General features: G+C 46.2%; 6 protein-coding genes across 6 annotated transcripts; 3 read left to right on the top strand and 3 right to left on the bottom strand.

Annotated features, from left to right (window-relative positions):
- Nucleotides 1–86: 86 nt before the first annotated feature.
- On the bottom strand, nt 87–1349 carry FOBCDRAFT_266431 (uncharacterized protein; the record flags this gene model as incomplete). Its single annotated transcript, XM_031180433.3, has 1 exon — nt 87–1349. One exon carries the CDS (start codon nt 1347–1349, stop codon nt 87–89), a length of 1263 nt encoding a protein of 420 aa, XP_031041201.3.
- Nucleotides 1350–3102: 1753 nt separating this feature from the next.
- FOBCDRAFT_282925 (uncharacterized protein) lies at nt 3103–6795 on the top strand. Its single transcript, XM_059611629.1, has 4 exons — nt 3103–3922; nt 4718–6293; nt 6492–6554; nt 6620–6795. Exons 1-4 carry the CDS (start codon nt 3146–3148, stop codon nt 6733–6735), a joined length of 2532 nt encoding a protein of 843 aa, XP_059463738.1. The 5' UTR covers nt 3103–3145; the 3' UTR covers nt 6736–6795.
- A 264-nt stretch (nt 6796–7059) lies between these two features.
- On the bottom strand, nt 7060–8166 carry FOBCDRAFT_122482 (uncharacterized protein; the record flags this gene model as incomplete). The annotated part of the gene is made up of 1 exon (XM_031180430.2): nt 7060–8166. The coding sequence occupies one exon, from the start codon at nt 8164–8166 to the stop codon at nt 7060–7062; it is 1107 nt and encodes a 368-aa protein (XP_031041198.2).
- Nucleotides 8167–8884: 718 nt separating this feature from the next.
- FOBCDRAFT_282916 (uncharacterized protein) lies at nt 8885–11929 on the top strand (the record flags this gene model as incomplete). Its single annotated transcript, XM_031180428.3, has 7 exons — nt 8885–9062; nt 9109–9380; nt 9432–9550; nt 9597–10210; nt 10624–10672; nt 10723–10928; nt 10977–11929. 7 exons carry the CDS (start codon nt 8885–8887, stop codon nt 11798–11800), a joined length of 2262 nt encoding a protein of 753 aa, XP_031041196.3. The 3' UTR covers nt 11801–11929.
- A 1526-nt stretch (nt 11930–13455) lies between these two features.
- Nucleotides 13456–14990, top strand: FOBCDRAFT_194159 (uncharacterized protein; the record flags this gene model as incomplete). Its single annotated transcript, XM_031180427.2, has 2 exons — nt 13456–14121; nt 14175–14990. 2 exons carry the CDS (start codon nt 13456–13458, stop codon nt 14988–14990), a joined length of 1482 nt encoding a protein of 493 aa, XP_031041195.2.
- Nucleotides 14991–19109: 4119 nt separating this feature from the next.
- On the bottom strand, nt 19110–19853 carry FOBCDRAFT_194158 (uncharacterized protein; the record flags this gene model as incomplete). Its single annotated transcript, XM_059608784.1, has 3 exons — nt 19110–19120; nt 19193–19561; nt 19643–19853. The coding sequence occupies 3 exons, from the start codon at nt 19851–19853 to the stop codon at nt 19110–19112; spliced, it is 591 nt and encodes a 196-aa protein (XP_059466512.1).
- Between the last annotated feature and the right edge of the window lie 121 nt (nt 19854–19974).

Raw genomic sequence — 19974 nt, 5'->3', positions numbered from 1 at the left:
CAGAGTTACTGTATTATTTTGCTAGATTTGGCTACACGGTGTAAGACATAGAAGAAACTAGATCAAAAGATGGGCAAGCTCCTTTGCTAAGACTCATAGGACAACCCAGCAACAGCACCTTTCGCATTTTCATAAAAAACATCGACCTGCGTTCCAGATACTTTCTGAACAAGAAGTGACCGCGTTTGTTTGCAAGAATCAGGGCCAACCTCTTCAAACACAGGCCAATCGGGCGGCGGCGTTGATGAGACTTTTGTGAAATCCACGTTTGTCCTCCTGAGATCGCTGGATTGTCCAATCCACCAAACCGAGCACTGGTTCGCTTCCATGGAATACACTGCAATACCCGTCCCTCCTAAAACCGACTGAGCCACAGTAAGAGGTCGCTGGAAGTTGCGAAATGAGTAGGGGCCCTCAAACAGAAAGGCGATGTCGATGCTATTTTTTGGTGTTGTCCAGAAAACTGCAATCTCCTGTGCGTTGACGCTGATCGAAGTTAATCCACCGTCAGGCGCTGCACTCTTTAATGGTGCAACTTCAATCGGGGGCATGAGACCTAAAGTACCGCTGTTGGCGTCGGACCAACTGCCACCAACGATTGCACCGTCCGGAGAAACACAGAACAGGTAGGCAGTACTGCCAACGGACAGTGTAGTCAGCTGAGTAGTGGTGCTTGCTGTTCCGGGAGGAAGTGCATCAAAAACAGCCTGCCAACCCGAACTAGCAAACCATCTGCAGCAACCGATGGCACCCTTGGCATCAACCCAGAAAAGGATTGTTCCATTGTTACCTAGTAAGAGACTGGTCATGGAACCTCCATTAGCTGTTGAAGCTGTGCTAGCCTCGTTGAAGGGGTATGCTTCCCCAGGTCCTGTGCCGGGTGACGCCCATCCTTTGCCGCTATTAACTTGTCCATCAATAGCCCCTGTTTCCGTAATCCACCAAACCAGCTGGTTGGTAGAGTTGACAGATACGGAAGCCAGGCAAGATCCTGTATCAGAAACTGTCGACGCACTGGCGAATTGCGCTGTTTCTGGGTGGAATCTTTGAAGAGGGAACTCGGCTGTCTCAATGGCTCCTTCAGGGGTTCCCCACCAGACCTGCATAGTGTTTGTTCCTTGCACAGAAAGACTCGTCATCGTACACTCAGAGGATACAAGAGGTGGAGTGTTCAATGAAATAGACGTCATCGCACTGGACTTGGGGATAGAAAAGGTGGTATTCACTGGAGTAGCCCATAGACCGGGTGCAATGGGGATGCATTGGATAGCGACCTTTTTACCTGGCATGAATAGATTGTTGGCTTGGGCCATGGTGAAAGTGGCAGTAACATCCGGGCTTTTAGCCATCGTCGTGACAGGAGTTTGTCCTGCAATAGTCAGAGAGACTTGTTGTGCAGTTGCACCCATCTTCTGAATCCATAACCAGGTTACTTCGACAGATCCGAGAGAAGTAAAACTGGCCGTTGGAACGCTAGTAAAAGGCGACGAATTGATCGCGGGAATCATCCAGGGGTCACTGGGGGAACTCGATTCTCAAGATGTGTCTAGAGAAGCGACGGTGAGTTGTCCTCCTTGAGAAGCCGAAGCTAATGCCAGTGGCATCACTATGGTTCCCGTCTTCGTGTTTGCCGTAAATGTGGGGGCGCCATTGCCAACTTTGGTTGGGGTGGTAGATGAGGGCGCAATTAGGTTGACCACTATGTCATTTGGACAGATAGACACACCGCTAGGGTAGGTAATGACGAGATGCAACTGCTGGCTAGCAACGTCATAGTAAGTCGCTGCATCAATCGTGGGAGTTGGGAGGTTTGGGTTTCACATTGCGTTTATTATAAACAGCAGGTAGATATCTGTAACAAAGTAAATAGACAGTAAATATCTTTATCCAAGCCCAATGTCTTTCCGCGAGGCCTAGAAAGTCTGAAGAAAGCAAGGGGACGGGGATGCTCAGGTTATCAGACTCCTTTCACTATTGCTGGAGGCGGTACTGACTTTATAAATTGTCGACGATAGTAGCTTGCTTTCTCGATGATTCCATAGTTAGTCGCGCACATGCTCAATAATTCAAGTCCTTTAGCCACAAATCTTCATCTACATAATCACATAGCTATTGAAACGCTAGTCTCACTATTGAGTTCTCGACTCTTGTCAATGTCTCAAATTCTATGAATGGCGTAACGGGACACTTCCGATCACGCGCTAAAAGTGGAATTTCAGCTACGCCTTGAACAACATAATCTCTCAACGAGCACAGCGCTGGGAAACAACTCTCCTTGCTAGTCGGACCCCTGTTTCGAAGGTTGTTGGTGGTGTTCCAGTACCCTCTATGGAGGAGCAGGCGATTGGGACAGCACTTCGACTCGGTGAAGAATCTCAAGTCGTTTTAGTCAGATACATTACGGCAAAAACGGTCGAACATGTCTGGAAGCAACTGGTGCTACTCTTATTCTCACTAACAATTTCAAGGCCAATGCTGTATTTCGCCGAAGAAGAAAACTACAGCTGGTGGGTGGGGGATTCGGCAAAGGGACGAGCGCATCGTCGGAAACATTGTAGTCGCTGCTGGTAAGTGAATCAGGGCATAAACCTGAGTATATCTAGTAGAATTGACATTTTTTCAGCATGTTTTCAATGATGATGGAGCATCTGCATAGAACCCAAAGCCCTGGTTCTGACGCTTTGCGCTTTGCTGCCATTTGCTAGGTCGAAGTTGTAAAAGAAAATACACAGAAAATTCAGATTTCGTTTTCTTAAGAAGAGCCGTATAGATCAAGTTAGCGGCTGTCCGTTATAATAAGATTCCAGCTAATATGAAAATCCAGCGTCTCTAATATTATTTTCATTGATCTTTTTAACAGCCGCCTGGAGACTAACGGAAATACCCAATTAGGCATGCCCGATAGGTGGCAGAAGGTCAGCACTCCGAAAGTCTGTGCCCCACTCTTTCTTCCGGTGGAACAAATTACCATAAAGGGAAACGAAGCTCGCTGTCATGACTACCAATGGCGTTCTTGTATGAGACTTGGAGAACTTGTTATATAAAGGGTCCAGGACCCCGAGATAATATCAGCTGTCTCAATCAATCATCACCCCTCCCTCAAATAAAGTCATTTTTACACCAATCACCCATTTGCAAGGCCATCATGAGTCCCAACACCAACGAGATCACAGTCACTCTTCGACAAATCGCCAAGATGATTGACCACTCTCTTCTGCACCCCACCATGACAGACGCCGACATTCTCCAAGGCCTTGCCATCGCCAAAAAGTACGGCGTCGCCACAGCCTGCGTCAAACCTTATGCAATTTCCATGGCTAAGCAGGAACTTCAGGGCACTGATGTCTTGGTCTGTCCCGTCATTGGCTTTCCTCACGGGAACAGCAGCACTGCCGTCAAGGTCTTCGAAGCTGATGTTGCTACTGCTGTTGGCGGTAATGAGATCGATATGGTCATCAATATCGGCAAGGCACTCGGCGGTGACTGGAACTACGTTACTGATGAGATCCGTCAAGTCAACAATGTCGTTGTCAAGCGTGGGGCTATTTTGAAAGTCATTTTTGAAAATGACTACCTGAATGAGGAGCAAATTGTACGCCTTTGCAAGATCTGCTCGGATATTGGAGTAGCTTTTGTCAAGACTTCGACCGGCTATGGTTTCGTCAAGCAGGCGAACGGCATGTACAGTTACAAGGGTGCTACTATTCCTCATCTCAAGATCATGGTAGAGGAATCTGGCAAGGGTGTCCAGGTTAAGGCAGCTGGAGGTGTTCGTACCCTTGACGATTTGCTGCATGTTATGTCGCTAGGCGTTACACGTATTGGCGCTACAGCTACAGTTGCAATTATGGAGGAAGCGGTTAAGAGGGGGATCACGGACCAACCTACTGCGGTTACGTTCAAGCCCATGGCCGATAGCTCAGTAGGAGGATACTAAGATTAGCCGGTAAGGGAATTAGATTGTTTGATGTGAAAGGCTGGGTTTGAGAAAATGGTTTATAAATTATGTATAGAAATCATCAAGATTTCTCTGAACAGTAACTCCACTCTCGATTCGTCATCTGTGGCCATATTCTAACTTCATCAATTCCTCCATTATTCCCTCCCTATAACGGATAATCCCAATATCTTACTGTAATAGGAATATACGAGTCCGCGGGTTTGGAGGAAGAGAACTAACAGGTTGCGCAGTATAGGTCAATGCCTAAGCCGAATACGCCGGCTCCGGCGAATCATAACACAGAGTTGCTATACGTAGTTGTCCGAAATGGAAAAGAGTAATTCCGAATATTTCTCCATCATAATCATCGCAACATTCTCCTTCACAACCAACACCATCAAACAATTGCAATGAAGAGCAATCGGCGCAAAGTTTCCAGGGCTTGCGAGAGATGTCGCAAGCAAAAGCTCAAAGTGAATATGTCTCTCCCAACGATAAATCAGCTGACTGAATGCGATAGTGTGATATCGAGCGCCCATGTACCCTGTGTTCACGAGCAAATGCTGAATGCATCGTATCGGAGAGTTCAAGATGGAGACCGTATCAAAATACACCGGAACAAGGCGCGACAACGAAAAGTTCAGTCAGAAATCGACCGGGAGTTACTGTTGGCTCGGCTGTAGAAACAGGTTGGAATTCCAGTTCGACAGTGAAGCTTGTTGAAGAGGTGAGGAGAGAAAAATCCCAACCCTTCTTTATTTCATCACTAACTCGTAGTTTAAGGCGTTTCAGCAGCATGACGCTGTATCACCTGAAGGTGCCGAATTCTCGGCTCTAAGATCAGAGACTTGGACTCAATCTAAAACCAATGACGCCAATAATATTATTCGATCACATGTCACTGAACGGCCTAAAGACATCCGACTACAACAAGGCAACATAAAGTCCAAGCCGTCCGCCGCCGAGACGGAACTCATATCTCTATTACCCGAACTAGGACCAGCGACTCTCTTGGTCGACAATTATTTTGATCGGATCCACTGGTTCATATTAGTCTTTCACCAAGATGATTTCAGAAAGAAGTTTCAGGATCTTTATCATTACATACACTCTTCTTCCGGTCCCAACGCTCCATCGAGAGGTATAGGCTTTATAGCTGTTCTCTTGGCTGTTTTCGCGACCAGCTTACATCACATCGGTGCGAAAGAAAGCAAGCTCAAATCTCATAATATTGATCCGCAAGAACTGAAAGACAGGATATTAGCAGTACTTAAGTTGAGATTCTTGGATATTGTATCAAGGGGTTCTCTTGAAGCGGTGCAATTCTGTGTTTTGCTAGCAAGTTATTACTTGTACCACGGTGAACCTGGCATGGCTTGGCCATTATCTGGTTCTGGATTACGAATCGCTCAAGCACTCAACCTTCATCGAAAAATGACGGCTGGAGATCCTAGCGATCAGGCTCTGAATCAGCAGATACAAGACCGGAAGCGGGCCTGGTGGGCCGTCTACGAGATCGATACTTTCTGCTCAATGCTTTATGGATTTCCCCTCGGCTTTTCCGATAGCGATTGCAATGTCAAGGCTTTGGATCCGTATGACGAGTACTCTGGATCAACTAAAGAGTCACGCCAGACGAGGGGACCATCGTTGTTGTTCTACAAGTGTTCAATGTCGAGGCTGTCGGCTATTGTCAAGTCCGCATTAGTTGGGCTATACGGCACTCGGCATGATGATGGAAAGAGAACGAATAATCCAAAAGGCCTTTTCGATAAAGTTGCGGCTTTAAATGGGCGTCTCCAAGAGTGGCATAGAAGTCTAGCTCCAAAGCTCAGATTTGATGGTCATGACCCTTTGTCGGAAGTTCAGGTTGCGCATGACCGTGAAAGGACTGGACGAGAATTTGAAGACTATCTGTTCCGCCTACAAGCGCTTTCTCTTAAGCTTGCGTACGAGAATGCGAAGATTTTAATCCACAGACCTCTTCTATCATTCAAAATGGCCAGCTCGACTTCAACAGACACTACCACTTCGAAGACTGACCCATTTCGGCTGGCGATGCAAGAGTGTAGGGAAGCTGCACTACAGATATCAAAAGTCGCTTCGACTCCATACCTCTTGGAGGCATCTGAGACATATGCTATAGCTGTTGTGTCACTGCACCTCTTGACCGCGGGTGTGACACTCTGTATTTCGATAACTCTTGATCCTCTGGCTTCCAACTCGGTCGAAGCAACATCTGGGATACGGCAGCTAATGCAGGTACAGACCCTTCTCAAGGATAAGTCAATTGTTGCCGCACAGAGTCTGGATATCACGGCAAGACTGATGGGTCTTGTGGCGTCAAAGCAAGGTAATAACTGGGAAGAGACTGAGCTTCTGACTAGTGCATATCCAGAACTCCCTCAGAGAGACCGAACCGAAAGTCACTCTATGGATCTTGAGGGAGAATGTTCTGGACAAGCGCCGATGCCACCGCGGGCGGACTTGGATTCGCCACCTACAATGAACAATGGTAGCATGACTGACACACTCAGCATGAGCTTTGCAGATCAAGACATGGATGTCTGCGCTGACACATCATTAAATGACACCCTCTTGGAATATGAACAAGGTGAGCTTTCTTGACTTCCAGTGGGAGAATTGCCAAGTATTATAGATACTAACTATTAGAAACAGCGGCCAATCGTCTATTCACTGGAGATATCACATATGATCCAAGTGACTCAATTCTGGACAATCCTTTCTTGGAACAGAACCAAGGCTGGATATGGAGTTGGAACTTTCTGGAATAGGCGTGGAAAGAACTCAAGCGGTGATTCTTCATTCATGGCTTCTTGGAACATAACTATGGCCTCTAAAAATTAATTACTGGTGATTCTTGTTGGAACTTCCGGACCTTCCAGGCCTGAGACTAGAAAGATACTGCAGCCCTAGAACCATAAAGTGGAAAGACAATGCAACTTGAGGCCACCAAGATCCCTATAAAAGAAGAAAAAGCTCAGTAAGCTATTTGAAAGAATTAAATCGAGTTAAAAGTTCTCTTAGCCCTAAAGGAATCCAAAGTGCAACTCCCTACCGAGAAGAGACCTACAGCAAGCGCCCAACTAATCCTAAAATCAGTTCGAAGTTGCTGCTTCCTTTCTGACGGCAAATGGATAATCCACATAACCCTCGACATCACTGGTATAGAATGTCTTCCTCTCATAAGGGTTAAGTTCCAAGCCCTCCTTGATTCTATACACCAAGTCCGGATTCGCCAGGAAGTTTCTACCGAACATAACCATGATCTCCTTGTTGGGGCGTTCTTCGTCAACGAGCCTTTCCGCTTCTTTCAGTTTGTACCCGCCGGCAATGAGAAAAGGGCCTGTCCAGAGATCATAGGCAAAGTCAAGTCTCTCACCGCTGCTGTTTTGACAGTCTTGGCTGCCCGAGATGCGTGACTCGATCAAGTGAAGATAGGCCAAGTTTAGACGGCTGGCCTTGTTGATTATGTCTGTGAACTGAGGGATTGGGTCTTTCATGCGCATGCTCTGGAAGGTACTCCATGGGCTCAGACGAATACCAACTCGCTCTTGGCCGATGACTTGGACAGTACGCTCCAGGATCTCGGTGATGAGACGGGACCGGTTTTCAATGCTACCGCCGTACTCGTCGTTGCGCTGGTTGCTGACATCTTGGAGGAATTGGTCGAGCAGATAGCCATTGGCACCATGGATCTCAACACCATCGAAGCCGGCTTTCATGGCATTCTCAGATGCGACCACGAATGCTTCCACCATTTCATGAATCTCCTCCAGGCTCATCGCTCGAGGCTGGGCGGGACTGCCTTCAATTGGGATTGCGCTGGGGCCGATGATGTCGATACCTTCGTCCCGCGCAACTTCAACCGTTGCAGCACGACCCATTGCAAACAGTTGAATAAAGATGAAACTACCCTTGCGGTGCACTTCATCAGTGATCTCTTTCCAGGCGTTGACCTGTTCCTGATTCCAGATTCCAGGCGTCCTTGCGAAACCTCCACCTGCAGCAGGGGAGACAAGAGTACCCTCGGTGATGATGAGGGTGCCGGAAATGGAAGCTCGTTGGCCGTAGTATTCTTTCATAAGTGCATTGGGAACACGGTCAATGCTTGATCGGAGACGCGTAAGAGGGGCCATTCCAACACGATGTTGGGCTTCGATGTTGCCGATTTTCATGGGCTGGAAAAGGCGTGACTCTGACATGGTGATTGTGGTTGATTGAATTGTTATTGACTGTAGTTGATATAAGTTGAAACCTGTTCACTGAATACTGACTGATGCGAATTCTTCCACCGTTCGTCTACCTTGCTCGCTTTATATCTTTGGAGTTCGGACTAATGACATGCAAAAGTTTGCAATGGACCCATCGTAAGATTACAAGCTGATAAATCTAGCAAGAAGTTTTCGATATTATAAACCATGTTTCATTGAAGCGGTGACACTTAGACCTCGTGCTGTCAAGGCGTAGACCTGTCAAGATACGGAGATGAGGTTGTCCTCGATATAGAAGCGAGATACTTCCGAAAGAGGAAACGAGATGTTGCTAAAAGTGGTTTAGCTGATCTGCACCAGGGGATTGTGGATCTTGCTCCGGACGATTTCTAAGCAGAGTCAAGCTTACGGCGAGAGTGAGACGCAACCAAGATGTCAGCTCTTCTTGTTTGAATGGCGCCATAATACTTGCCACAAACGCATACTTGGAGCTCTACAAGTACCCAATTTCGGATAAAAAGCAGTATGTTGCGCGCACTGTATTAAATCACTTGCATTTCTCTACTAACCCTTGTTAGTGGTGGACTTTCAGTTCGTCTCCGTTAAGGCGACGCCAGATAAGACCAGTGACAAGGCTGCCAAGCGCCTCGCTCGGTCACATGCGGTGAAACAGGCACTGCAGAGAAAGCGGCAACTGCAACAAAAATCGATGCAACATTTTTCTGTGAGGACGATAGATGATGAGCGGAAGCAGACCGGAAGGAATTGTAAGGGCCAGTGCGACAAGCGATTAACTTCGTCGCCTACTTCGCTATCTGCAAGTCTACTCGATCCCTTCCAAAGCCTTGCGGTAGACTCCAAACGACTACAAGTTTTACTGAAAGATTGTGAGTTTTCTGACACACCCCTCGGCATCTTGCTAATATATACCAGTTAATGCACGCCAAGCTCCCGAGCCTGTCTTCAGTGTTGAGGATGACTTTCAGAATTTCGAATCGGTGTTCCGATCTGGGCTCGTTGATCCTGCTCTGCTGAATGCCGTGATGCTGTCTTTGGCTTTCACTGCAAATGGCGGAGTCATGAATAAAGAATGCCTTATATACCAAGGTCAAGCGATCCAACACATTAGGGAAAAAATAAGTACGCCCGAGAAAGCGGTTTCGGAGTCAACTATTGGTGCCATACTGTTATTAGTCGGTGTTGAGGTGAGATGCTTATGTTGTTCACTTGAAAAGATGCTCAAACTGACTGATCAGGCACGGCTTGGCACGACTTCGCAGGTTCAACTTCACATGGGTGCAATACAGTACCTCCTCAATGCCTGTGAGCCAGTGGTTGTGACTCTCACCCAAGGCATTAAGCGTGCCATATTCTGGTCAGTGAATGTCCAAAACTCAAGTCACTCTCTTACTCTTCGACAGGCAGGACTTGAACTCATCAATCATGGTGGGATCAAAACGCATAGTCGACCATACCACTTTCACCGAACTGGAGTGGCAACGAGACTCAATAGCCCCAGACTTCTTTGAGTTGCCGCCGGGCTTCCAAGTACGGTCTCATTTATTCAGCCAAGAATTCCTGGATATAGTCAGAGATATCCACGCTCTTCAATGCATCAGAAACATTTACCAACGTACCGGCCGTCCAGTCTCAACGATAAACATCAACAGTCACACAGCATCCATACAATCTCGTCTTCAGGCTCTCCCAAACACTTGTCCGATATCCAAGGCTTGTCATCTCGCGGCGTACATGTGTTCAGTCATGTTGTGCTGCAAAGTTTGGTGTGCCTTAGTAATTCCCGTGAGTCCCCCATGCAGCCTTTGGAAGTACTTGCTAACTTACAAGTCCAATGTTACTGCGCAACTTCTCAGAGAGGTTGAAAATATTCGTGATGAGCCCGTATGGGACGAGCATGCGGACTTGTTGCTTTGGCTGATATGTATTGGCGGAGTATTTGCTCCAGACGGGCCTGTACGCTCAGGTTACACCGCACTTTTGCGTTCGACGGGTTTCGAAAGACCCAGCCAACACTGTTCGTCGTCTGATACAAACGAGATATTGAACCAATTCATCTGGTCGGACTTGGCATTTGAATCTGCTGTTGGGAAATTTCTAGAAGAGAGCTCAATGCGATTTTGACCTCGAGCACGTCATCTAAAATAGATTGATTGAAAAGCAAGCTTGCCCAAGTATTGAACCATTCTTCTGGAAAAGACCTTATCCACAGCAAGATGGGGCTGAGGTCCAACTGTTAGTCAGTGTATGTATTTTGGGTGGAAATCTTAACAGATTGCTAAGCCATTAACGTTATGAGGGGCCATTTGCTCAACATGACGTCACTGTGCTTCCTTTGACGTCTTTGATATCTCAGCAATCGAATTCTATAAGTCCTCTTAATTAACCTCTTCTCAAAGACACCATTGAAATTATTAAAATCACGTCAAGCAATTAATCTCAACGAGTTTACGAAAATGGCTGCAAAGAGCGTCTTTATGTAAGGTCCCTCCCAATGTCACTGTAAGCTGACGCTGACCCCTCGCTTAGTACTGGCACCACCGGTTTCATTGGAGGTGATGCATTCTACGCATTGCATAAAGCTCATCCTGATTGGAAGTATACCATCCTTGTCCGAAGTGAGGATAAGGGAAAGGATGTGCAGAAGCAATATCCTGATGTGAAGTTGGCGATTGGATCGTTGGATGATTCCAAGGTCATTGAGAAGGCGGCTTCTGAGGCCGACATTGTTATTCGTAAGTACTGTCAGTCTTCTCAACTGCTCCAGGTACTGACTCGTACAGATACTGCTGATAGCTCTGATCACCAAGGAGCTGCCAAGGCTATCGCTGCCGGCCTACGATCTACTCACTCAAGCTCAAACCCTGGCTACTGGATTCATATTAGCGGCACTGGTATCCTCTGCTGGTACGACATGGACAACAAGCGCTACGGAGAAGCTCCTCTTCCCGAGCAAGCCTATAACGATCTAGAGGGAGTCGATAAGGTCACTTCTCTTCCCGATACCGCTTTCCATCGCGATGTCGACAAGATTGTCCTCGACGAAGCTGCCAAGGATCCCAGCGCCGTAAAGGTCGCCATCGTCTGCCCTCCCACCATCTACGGAACCGGTCGAGGACCCGCCAACCAGCGAAGTCGCCAAATCCCTGGCTTGACCGAGACAACTCTCGAGAAGGGCTTTGGCCCCATCATCGGCGCAGGCGAGACAGAATGGGACAACGTGCACGTTCACGATCTCTCTAACCTCATACTTCTTCTCTCCGAGCGCGCCGCATCATCTGACAAACAGTCCGACGAGCAGGAAATCTGGGGTCCAAAGGGTTATTTCTTCGCCGAGAACGGCAAGCATAAATGGAGCCAGATTTCTGCTCTTATTGCCAAGGAGGCTAAGAAGCAGGGCGTTATTGATAGTGATGAGACCAAGGTTTTGGATGTCGATGAGGCGCAGAAGAAGTTGGGGTTCCAAGCTCTTTCGTGGGGATTGAACAGTCGTGGTGAGGCAAAGAGGGCGAGGAAATTTCTCGGTTGGAAGCCGGTGGGTGAGAGCCTGGAGGAGTGGATTCCTGAGTCGGTGCAGATTGAGGCGAAGCGACTGAACAAGGCCTGAATTAAGCGAGTACAGACATTTTACTTCTGAAATGTTCGGAGGTGGTTCTGGAACGTTATGGATAGCAACTAAAAGGAAGTAACTTATACCTAGGCCTTCCAGTTTCCTAATAATGCAAAGCATCTGTCCAACACGTCTCCTTCCAGTGATCTGCCCCCTGGCCAATATAAGATGGCATATCTTTCACGCTAATTCAATCTAACGCTCTTATGAATAAAATGTATGTATCCCTCTTGTGAGGCAAGCAAGCGATGAAGCGGCTACCAGATCCCAGGCCAATCGCGCTAGCGCATTAACATTTTCAAGTTCTTGAAGAAGATGGTAACCGTACTGGTAAACTTCTCAAGACTTTCCTTCAGCGAAGAACTGGTGGCGGCCGCGGCGAGACATCCTAGTACATATCAAGACCTTCACATCACAAAGGATACTATTGTGGTACATGCATGTCTCGTCGCAGACGAAAGCAGCTGAGGTCTCCCAATATCCATCGCAGTGTGCCTTCATTAGTGGCTACGATCTAGGGCAATCGTTGCTGGCGGCGCTGATAAGCGAACTGGCAATTAGGAGTTGATCAAGCGATATGCTCTCTGGGTTTCTTTGACTAGATGGCTTAACGGAAGTTTCCGAAGTATGCGGTATCTACAGCAGTCTTTGTATACTACTTGCTTTTTCGAGCTCAGCTCGACGCTTGAGGCTGAATGACACGATTGACCCCGCAACATTTAGTTCTAGACTGGTAGGCCACGAAGCTGAATATCTTTGCTGGGTCAGATCTGCAGAAATGGCGCCACAGACAGCCACTATCACACGCCTGGACCCTAAGCTTACACAGTTTCTGAGACATATTCGCCGGGCGGAATGTGATTCCGGGACCGGCATATCCCTAGCTCCCGTATAAGCTTATGATGTTTGGTATTCACCAGAGGCTGTAAACTATCACCGCGTGGCTGCCTGTACAGGAGCCTCAGGGAGCAAGAAAGCTTCTGACGTTGAGTCAGGGTGCCAAAATAGTCTAGCCTAAAATCATGATAAGATATACTAAGTTTACCTAAGTCCTTTTGTCACTTAGATAAGAGATCATAAGTTTTCTTGCCTCCCCTTGATAGGTAGATTACACCATCAAGAGCATAGTTTCTTGATTGGCTTTCCCTAAACTGTCTACGACTTGATCTGGAATAAGTACCAGTCATTGGCTCATATAGTTCCATACCGCCATGTGAATCAGACATGTCTCGATGCAGAGTAAGCTCTCGTGCTCAAACGCCACAGGTGACACAAATTGTTTCGCAACTCATGAAGTGGTACAGAGACTTGCCTCTAAACCGACATATTAGACGAAATATCTGGGAATTTGGCTAGCTGGAGACAAACCCTGACGTTCTAGATGTCGCTGTATCTGGTCACGGTGTTCTGAGTCCTGTTTTGATGCAGACAATTGAGTCACATTCTCGTACGATCCGTTCAATGCTGAATTCCCATTTGGTTTATTGGCTGCCCTCGTAGAACTCTATCACTAATTTCTTCCCGAGAGGATTTGCCAGGTGTAACACTCACCACAGCTATAAAGGAGGACTGCTCTTGACGCACTCATATCACTACTTCTATTTCAATAAACATTCTTCATCTTAAACTACCCTCCATATTATTTAGTCGTCATGTCAGCTCCTCTCATCGGACTTGGGCAGGTCTTCACTGGAGCTCCACTCTCCTCCGAAAATGCCAACGCTGAAACGCTTCTCCAGAGCGTTCAGAATGGTCTGACCGGCGGCCAAGGCACAACTGAATACTTTAACCGCATCAACAACATGGCAAAGGTCTACCAGCAGCTCAAGGACAACGGCCGCAAGGCCTGGATTCAGGGCACCGACGCCAACAATCTTCCTGTCTTCTACGTTGAGAGCGCTGATAACGTAACTGGTAAGGTCTTCTTCAACAAGATCAGCGTGAACGGCCTCGACTTTGATGACAACGGTAACGTCAAAGTCAACGGTACGACGACCGTTATAAATGGCGTGACGTACCACGGTATTGGCGTTGTGACTAACACGGCTGGATGGAGCGACTATAACTTTTCTACTACCTCCTGGTGGCTCGGCGTTGGCATCCTTGGAGTCTTTGCCTTGAAGGACATCTTCCCCGATCTTTTCGGCACTATCCAAGCTGTGGCGAATGTTCAGGCGGATGTCATCCAGAATATAGCAGACAACCCAGAGGCTGCTGAGGGAGGATTCGAGGAGCAGGCAGCAGAGGAGGAAGAGAACTCGATCGGGAACGAAAGCATCAGCACCGAAGCTAGCGAAGGTGTCGCCATTGCAGAAGCTGTAAGTCGTCAAGAGACGTACGCAACAGAGGACTTTTCTAACCTCTACTTCAGGAGGAAGCAGGTGCTGCAGAAGTGGGTGGGGTTTTCCTCGAAGCGGGCATTGTTCTCGCCATCGTCTTCGTGGTTCTATCATTTGTTTTGCATAACACTTTCCAGTACGTGAGAGTCTGGAACTTGACCCGGTACAAGCTTGTCTGGGTGATCAAGTTCGACCAGAGCCAGATCACGGACGAGGGCCAGCTCGTCATTGGTCCTGTTACTTTCAACTCGGACAATAGTATCAAGGACTATCAGCCAATTCTTCCCTTGAACAGTACTCCCGCTCCTCCTGGTGTCAAGCCTCCACCCACTGCTCAATTTGCAGACATGAACATCAACTCCAGCAGTCAGTTTGCTGGCATTGGGTATGTTCTCCAATACCAGCTCCAGGATCCAGCATCTGGCCAGACTGTATACACCGGTACCGCCTATTTCGACCTTCCATTTGGTGCTGACAACTCGACCAACGTGACCTTTGATCAGGTTTCGAATCTACAGAGATGGTATAACGATAATTCTGGCAACAACAAGCATACACTTGCCAGCACCACAACCCCTGATGGAAAGGTCACCTTCTTCACCACTTTTGACTACCTGAGTGGCAAACACACTGTGCCTCAGGTACCCAAGGGCTCCCCGACTAGCCAGTACTACTACCAGTCTCTCGTTGCATTTGTTGAGAACGATCTTCCGTCGGCTTTGCAGACTGTACCAAAGGCTCTCCCAACCAATTTGTTCCAGGCGAGCCCGCTTAACGGAGTCCATCCCAAGATCAGACGACGTGTGTTTGGCAGACGCGGAGGGACTCCCAAAGCTAAGAAGGCCTAGATGGCATTAGTTGTTCTGGGATAGAGAAGCTAAAATCCTCCAGACTGTCTTTATCGGCAAGTGCTCTGTTGAATTTCGGTATCCTGTAGTAATGCTCCCATTAGCATCTCCTGTGCTCCCCGTGAATGAGGAGACTTCGCTTCTTTGACATCTTATGGTCACTATTTGATTCATGTTCGAGAACTACGATATCTGAAAAATTTATTTGTATGCTCTTGTCAAGGCCACCTCTTCTGTGATCCTCAGACTTTATGAAGACAAATGCTTCTTGTTTAAACCGCTTTCGGAGCCACATCGTAAATCATCTCAACGACTGTAGAGCATTCAAGTAGATAAAGAGCTTCACTATAGGAATCTACATCTACTTCCTTACATCTAAAGTAAATTATCAAGTCACTTGATTTTGAAGTCAAAAACTTAAGCAAGGTTTAGGCAACAGACTTCTCCTGTCATGGTATGGGTTTAAGAAGTGGTTTATTATTCCATGCAGTGAAACGCCTACTAGAGTAAGACAATAAATAGGATTTTGTGGTCAAGTTTCTAATATATTTATATAATAAGTAGTAATTACATACAATCTATATTACCCTGCCTTTATTATAAAGTCTATAAGTAAAGGTTAGCTCTTAGAAGTTCTTTATTTAACTACTAACTGATAAAGAAGGTTTAAGAATAATAACTTTAAACATAACTTTTTATAGTTCATAGCTAGTATATAAACTAAAGACTCTAGCCCTAATAATAATTACCCAACATTTAATTAGGCAGATATAAATAGAGTATTATAAGAATGTATATTTACTATTAGGCATCTAGGAAGCTTTTTACCTCGCTTGGATAAAAGGACTTTTTAAAGTTATAAAGCCTTATTAGGGATCTTATAATTATAGTAGCTAATATTCCCCTTTACTTAATAAAATAGTTCTTTAGAGCTCGTTCTGTCCTCCTCCTTATATTTAATAAAGTATTTAAGAAGGGGGATAATGCTCTCTAAATAAATCTCATAGGCCAAGAACTTGAGTCTATTAAGGACCGAAGATGTGGCCATTGTTTTTTTCAGTGTGATATACTATAGTATCATATATTAAATACTTTTAACTTACAGCAGCAGCTCATTATCTTATAAAAGTCAGTATTACATATATATAAGAGGTAATAGTAAGTCGGTGTATTGTCAGGTGACCTATGAATTATTAGCAGCGCCACTTTAGTAGCTAAGATTCTAGCATTTTGCTAGTATATTACTTATAAATTCTTAATTATGAATATATACATATAGAATAGTAATAAGTTATTATATTACATATAGTTAAAATATATATAAATAAAAAGACTAGATAATATATAGCAGTAAATAAGTATATGGCATTCTAGACCCGAGTTTAATTTAGCATATTAGGTCAACTCGGTGGCTTGCTAAGCAGCTTCATCTAATCAAGACTTAATTTCGCAGGTCATAATTCCCGACCTATTGCTACACTCCCTTTGCATTAGCTTCTTTGCTTATCAGAGTCTTATGTAAAAGAGATAATACTCCTTCGGCTAGCGATTCCCATAATTGAGTACCTATAGCTCAAACCGGCAGCGCTTGACCCCATTCTGTAGTCTTACTCGAGCTCGATGGCTGGCTCACTGAACGCTTGAGACATACAGTTTACTCCCAATCCTAAACCCCATTTCAAGAGGACTGGTGAGAGCTTGGGTACCATTAAGCTTTCAGATGAGTGTATGGTTGAGAGTTTGGAGGAGTGGATTCCTGAGTCGGTGCAAATTGAGGCTAAGAGACTGAACAAGGCTTAAAGCACAGTTATTTCATGACTGGACGCTCAAATTGATGCCCGTATTACTTTTATATCAACTGCAAGGATCTAATATGTCGATTCCAATTATACTACATTTTCAATCCATATCATTGATGTTATTCGAGCCTAACACTCTGCACTTGAAGTGTCTGGAAACCCTGGGAATATCTCAGCCAGACAGAACAGGACGACGATCTGTGTACTCTTAATAAGATGGAGGTAGAACGAGTGTTATTAGTTTCACATGGCAAGGCACCAATATGGTTATGTCGTTTTAGACCGCGGTAGCTTTACTGGTGAACTTGTCAAACTTTCTTTTATGGGAGAGCTGACAGTGACCGCTGCAAGACATATTTACATGTCAGGACGTTCTACAACATAAACAATACAAATATGGAGCCATGCCCTATCTCGTGACAGATGAGGTAAGACGCGGGATGCAAGCATCAGCTGTCAGGTCTATCACCTCAAAATAACACTCTCAATAACAGTCTTCAGGAAGCATATCAACTACCCTCATGATACCCCAAGATCATGACAGATGAAAACAGTCAAGGCCGTGTCATATTTACCGTCGTTTGCCGTCACTGGCAGTCTAGGCCATCTGTAACTGAAGGCATTAATAAGTGGATGCGCGGCTCGAATTGCAAGCTCACAATTAGGAGTTCACTAAGTGACATACACTGTGGCTTACTTCAGATTGTTGGCTTGATAAAAGTTTCCGAAGTGCGCCCTCTCTGGAGTGATCTGTGTATACTATTGTTCTATTTATCTTAGCTCCGCGCTTATTAACCCTGAAGGAATCTATTGACCCCGCGGCTTTTCGTTCTAGATCAGACCACGAAGCTGAACATCAATGCAGGGTTAAATCTGCAGGACACGTGCCAGAAACAGCCACTAACACATCTAGACCCTGAGATTACATGGTTTTTAAGAAATATTCTCGGGGTAATTGTGATTCCGGAACGGTGATGTCCTTAGCTCCCGCATAAGTTCATAACGCAAAGCAGGCCGCGAGGGCCGCAAACCATGGGATGACTAGTGTGTGATACTCTTTCAGCTTCGTTTGCATCGCGCAGCTAGCATTTAAGTCTAAAAAAGCCAATCCGCCGACAGCTAGCCTTTTCGCACTCTCAATCCGTCGCCTTAGTAACTTACTATGTGCCGACTGCCGCGATCCCATGTGCTCGGCTACCAACGACAACGCCACTAAATCAGCATTATTTATCAAAGTCTAGATGCACTCGTATGCATGTCTCAGTCCACTGACATGCCAGCTCGCCACAGTCGAACAGCTACAATGCTGGGCGGAGAAGCCGTGCCGTGCCGTGCCGAACCTAGACTGCCTTAGGCTAGACGGCGCAAGTGGAAAAAGCTTAGCACTTCTAGTTCAGCGCAAGTAGGCGCTAGGGGCACCACTATCACGCGCTGGGAAAGCTGGGGCCGACGAGATGGGCATTCAGCTTTGGCCAAGCAAGCCGCTTTCAACGAATTGGGACGACTTGACGGATTGCTGCATGCACTTCGGACCTGCAGATTCAGCTTCGTCCACTATCAAACGACGGCGCCTAGAATGTAATTTCAAAGCCAATCCCCAGCATACTCGTTGTTTGATCTCTAGTTAGTTTCGTTGAATTGACAGACTCAACAGCGAAGTGAATAGTGCAACTTTAGTATTAGTTTAACATATTCGTCTGAGCCCTTACATTAAGACAAGGGATAGCGAAACTTCTGGCTCTTAGTATATGGAACGATGAACATCGGAAGCACGCCATGCCTTTTGTGATCTAACGATGACTCTCTTTTGTTACACCATGCCGTCCGTTCATTTGAAGTATATCATCCGTTTGCCAAATAGGAGTGGACCAGTGGATGGCCCAGCATTCACTATTAGTTTGGCTGTCTTGGAACGCAAGACTATCGTTTGGTGCTCTCTTGTCACTTTTGACTTACTGGCCATGTCACCCACTGTCACTGGGTCAAACCTATGGTGATAGGGAAATAATCGATATCGCAAAACTTCTCGATTCTGCTCTCCACATCTATCAAATCGCGGTCATTGTGACTACATTGCCAACCTTCCCAACTCAACCATGTCATGATTCAGACGTGGTTGCTAAATCGGCTTCATCTGGTAGCCATCCCTAACCACTCTTTGCTACCAGACCCGACGCATACAACAGCAGAATCACTCAATTAGTTTTGCTCACCCCAGATGTTACACGTCTCATGTTACTCTGGTTTGTGGGTTGAGGGGAAGAGGCGAACGATGTCCCAGAACCGCTAGCCCCGGATTTCTTCGATGGGTCGTATACTATCACATTGAAACTGATCAGCATTATTTCCATTAAACATCTGGCAACGGGGGTGAAGTTAACCGTTCAAGGGAGTTGGACTTACGTAGGCTCTGTAGGCCTCTTGGTGTCCCGGAACTTTCAAGACCCGAAACACCGCCTTCCAGAATATATACCCTGGTCTTGAGTGCTCTTACATTTGGTCTGTCAGGGACAGTTGATGGATAAGTTTTGAGAAGGTATCTCATGTACCAGAAAGCCATCATAGGGGAACGGTTGACGCCAAGTTGACAGTTGAAGATAACGATATCGGGCAACTTGTGGGGATCAGTAGGGAAAAGGCTATCTTGGAAGTAGCCATAGTCCTTCGCGTTGTCCTTGCGTCGAAGGAATGTAGCTTCTTTATGAATATCGCGATCGTCTTTAACATCCCACCTAATGGCTCCAGCAAGCATTAATGTGGCTTCTTTGTTTTCTATACATACAGATTGTGATATTTAGATTAGCCCATAATATCCAGATGGTCGAGAGGGTGAAATTTTGAACAATGAGATACCTTGACAGTCTACAAATCTGTACGCGTCTCCGGGCTTCAATGCATCCCACAGTTGTGTTGGAGTAATGAAAGAGATTTGCTGGTATGCATAGAAGTCGATCACGCTGATCTTATCCGGGTCTGCCTTGGACAAGTCACCCAGCTGGTTCAATGGCCCAAAGTTCCTTTTCGCACCAGATGGTGCGGGCCATGTATCATGAGCGGCTTCCATGTTGAAAATACTGAAAGAAAAATATGAGATTGAATGAGGGCCGGTAATCCCTTCCAACACACAGGGACAGTGTAATGGTAGAAATAGGAGGAGTGGAATACTGATGAAAACACGCAAAAGG

The sequence above is a fragment of the Fusarium oxysporum genome, chromosome I, assembly GCF_013085055.1.
Source record: "Fusarium oxysporum Fo47 chromosome I, complete sequence".
Lineage (NCBI taxonomy): Eukaryota > Fungi > Ascomycota > Sordariomycetes > Hypocreales > Nectriaceae > Fusarium > Fusarium oxysporum.
Note: the sequence above shows the minus strand (reverse complement) of the source record. Positions and strands in the feature narration are given on the sequence as shown.

Bases quoted from the DNA above. Each gene is read 5' to 3' on its own strand.
- FOBCDRAFT_282925 (XM_059611629.1), top strand. From the start codon at position 3,146: ATGAGTCCCAACACCAACGAGATCACAGTCACTCTTCGACAAATCGCC. The intron at 3,923-4,717 runs GTAGGAGGATAC...ACTAACTCGTAG, and splicing joins AGCCCATGGCCGATAGCTCA to TTTAAGGCGTTTCAGCAGCA. The intron at 6,294-6,491 runs GTAATAACTGGG...TGAGCTTTGCAG, and splicing joins TCTTGTGGCGTCAAAGCAAG to ATCAAGACATGGATGTCTGC.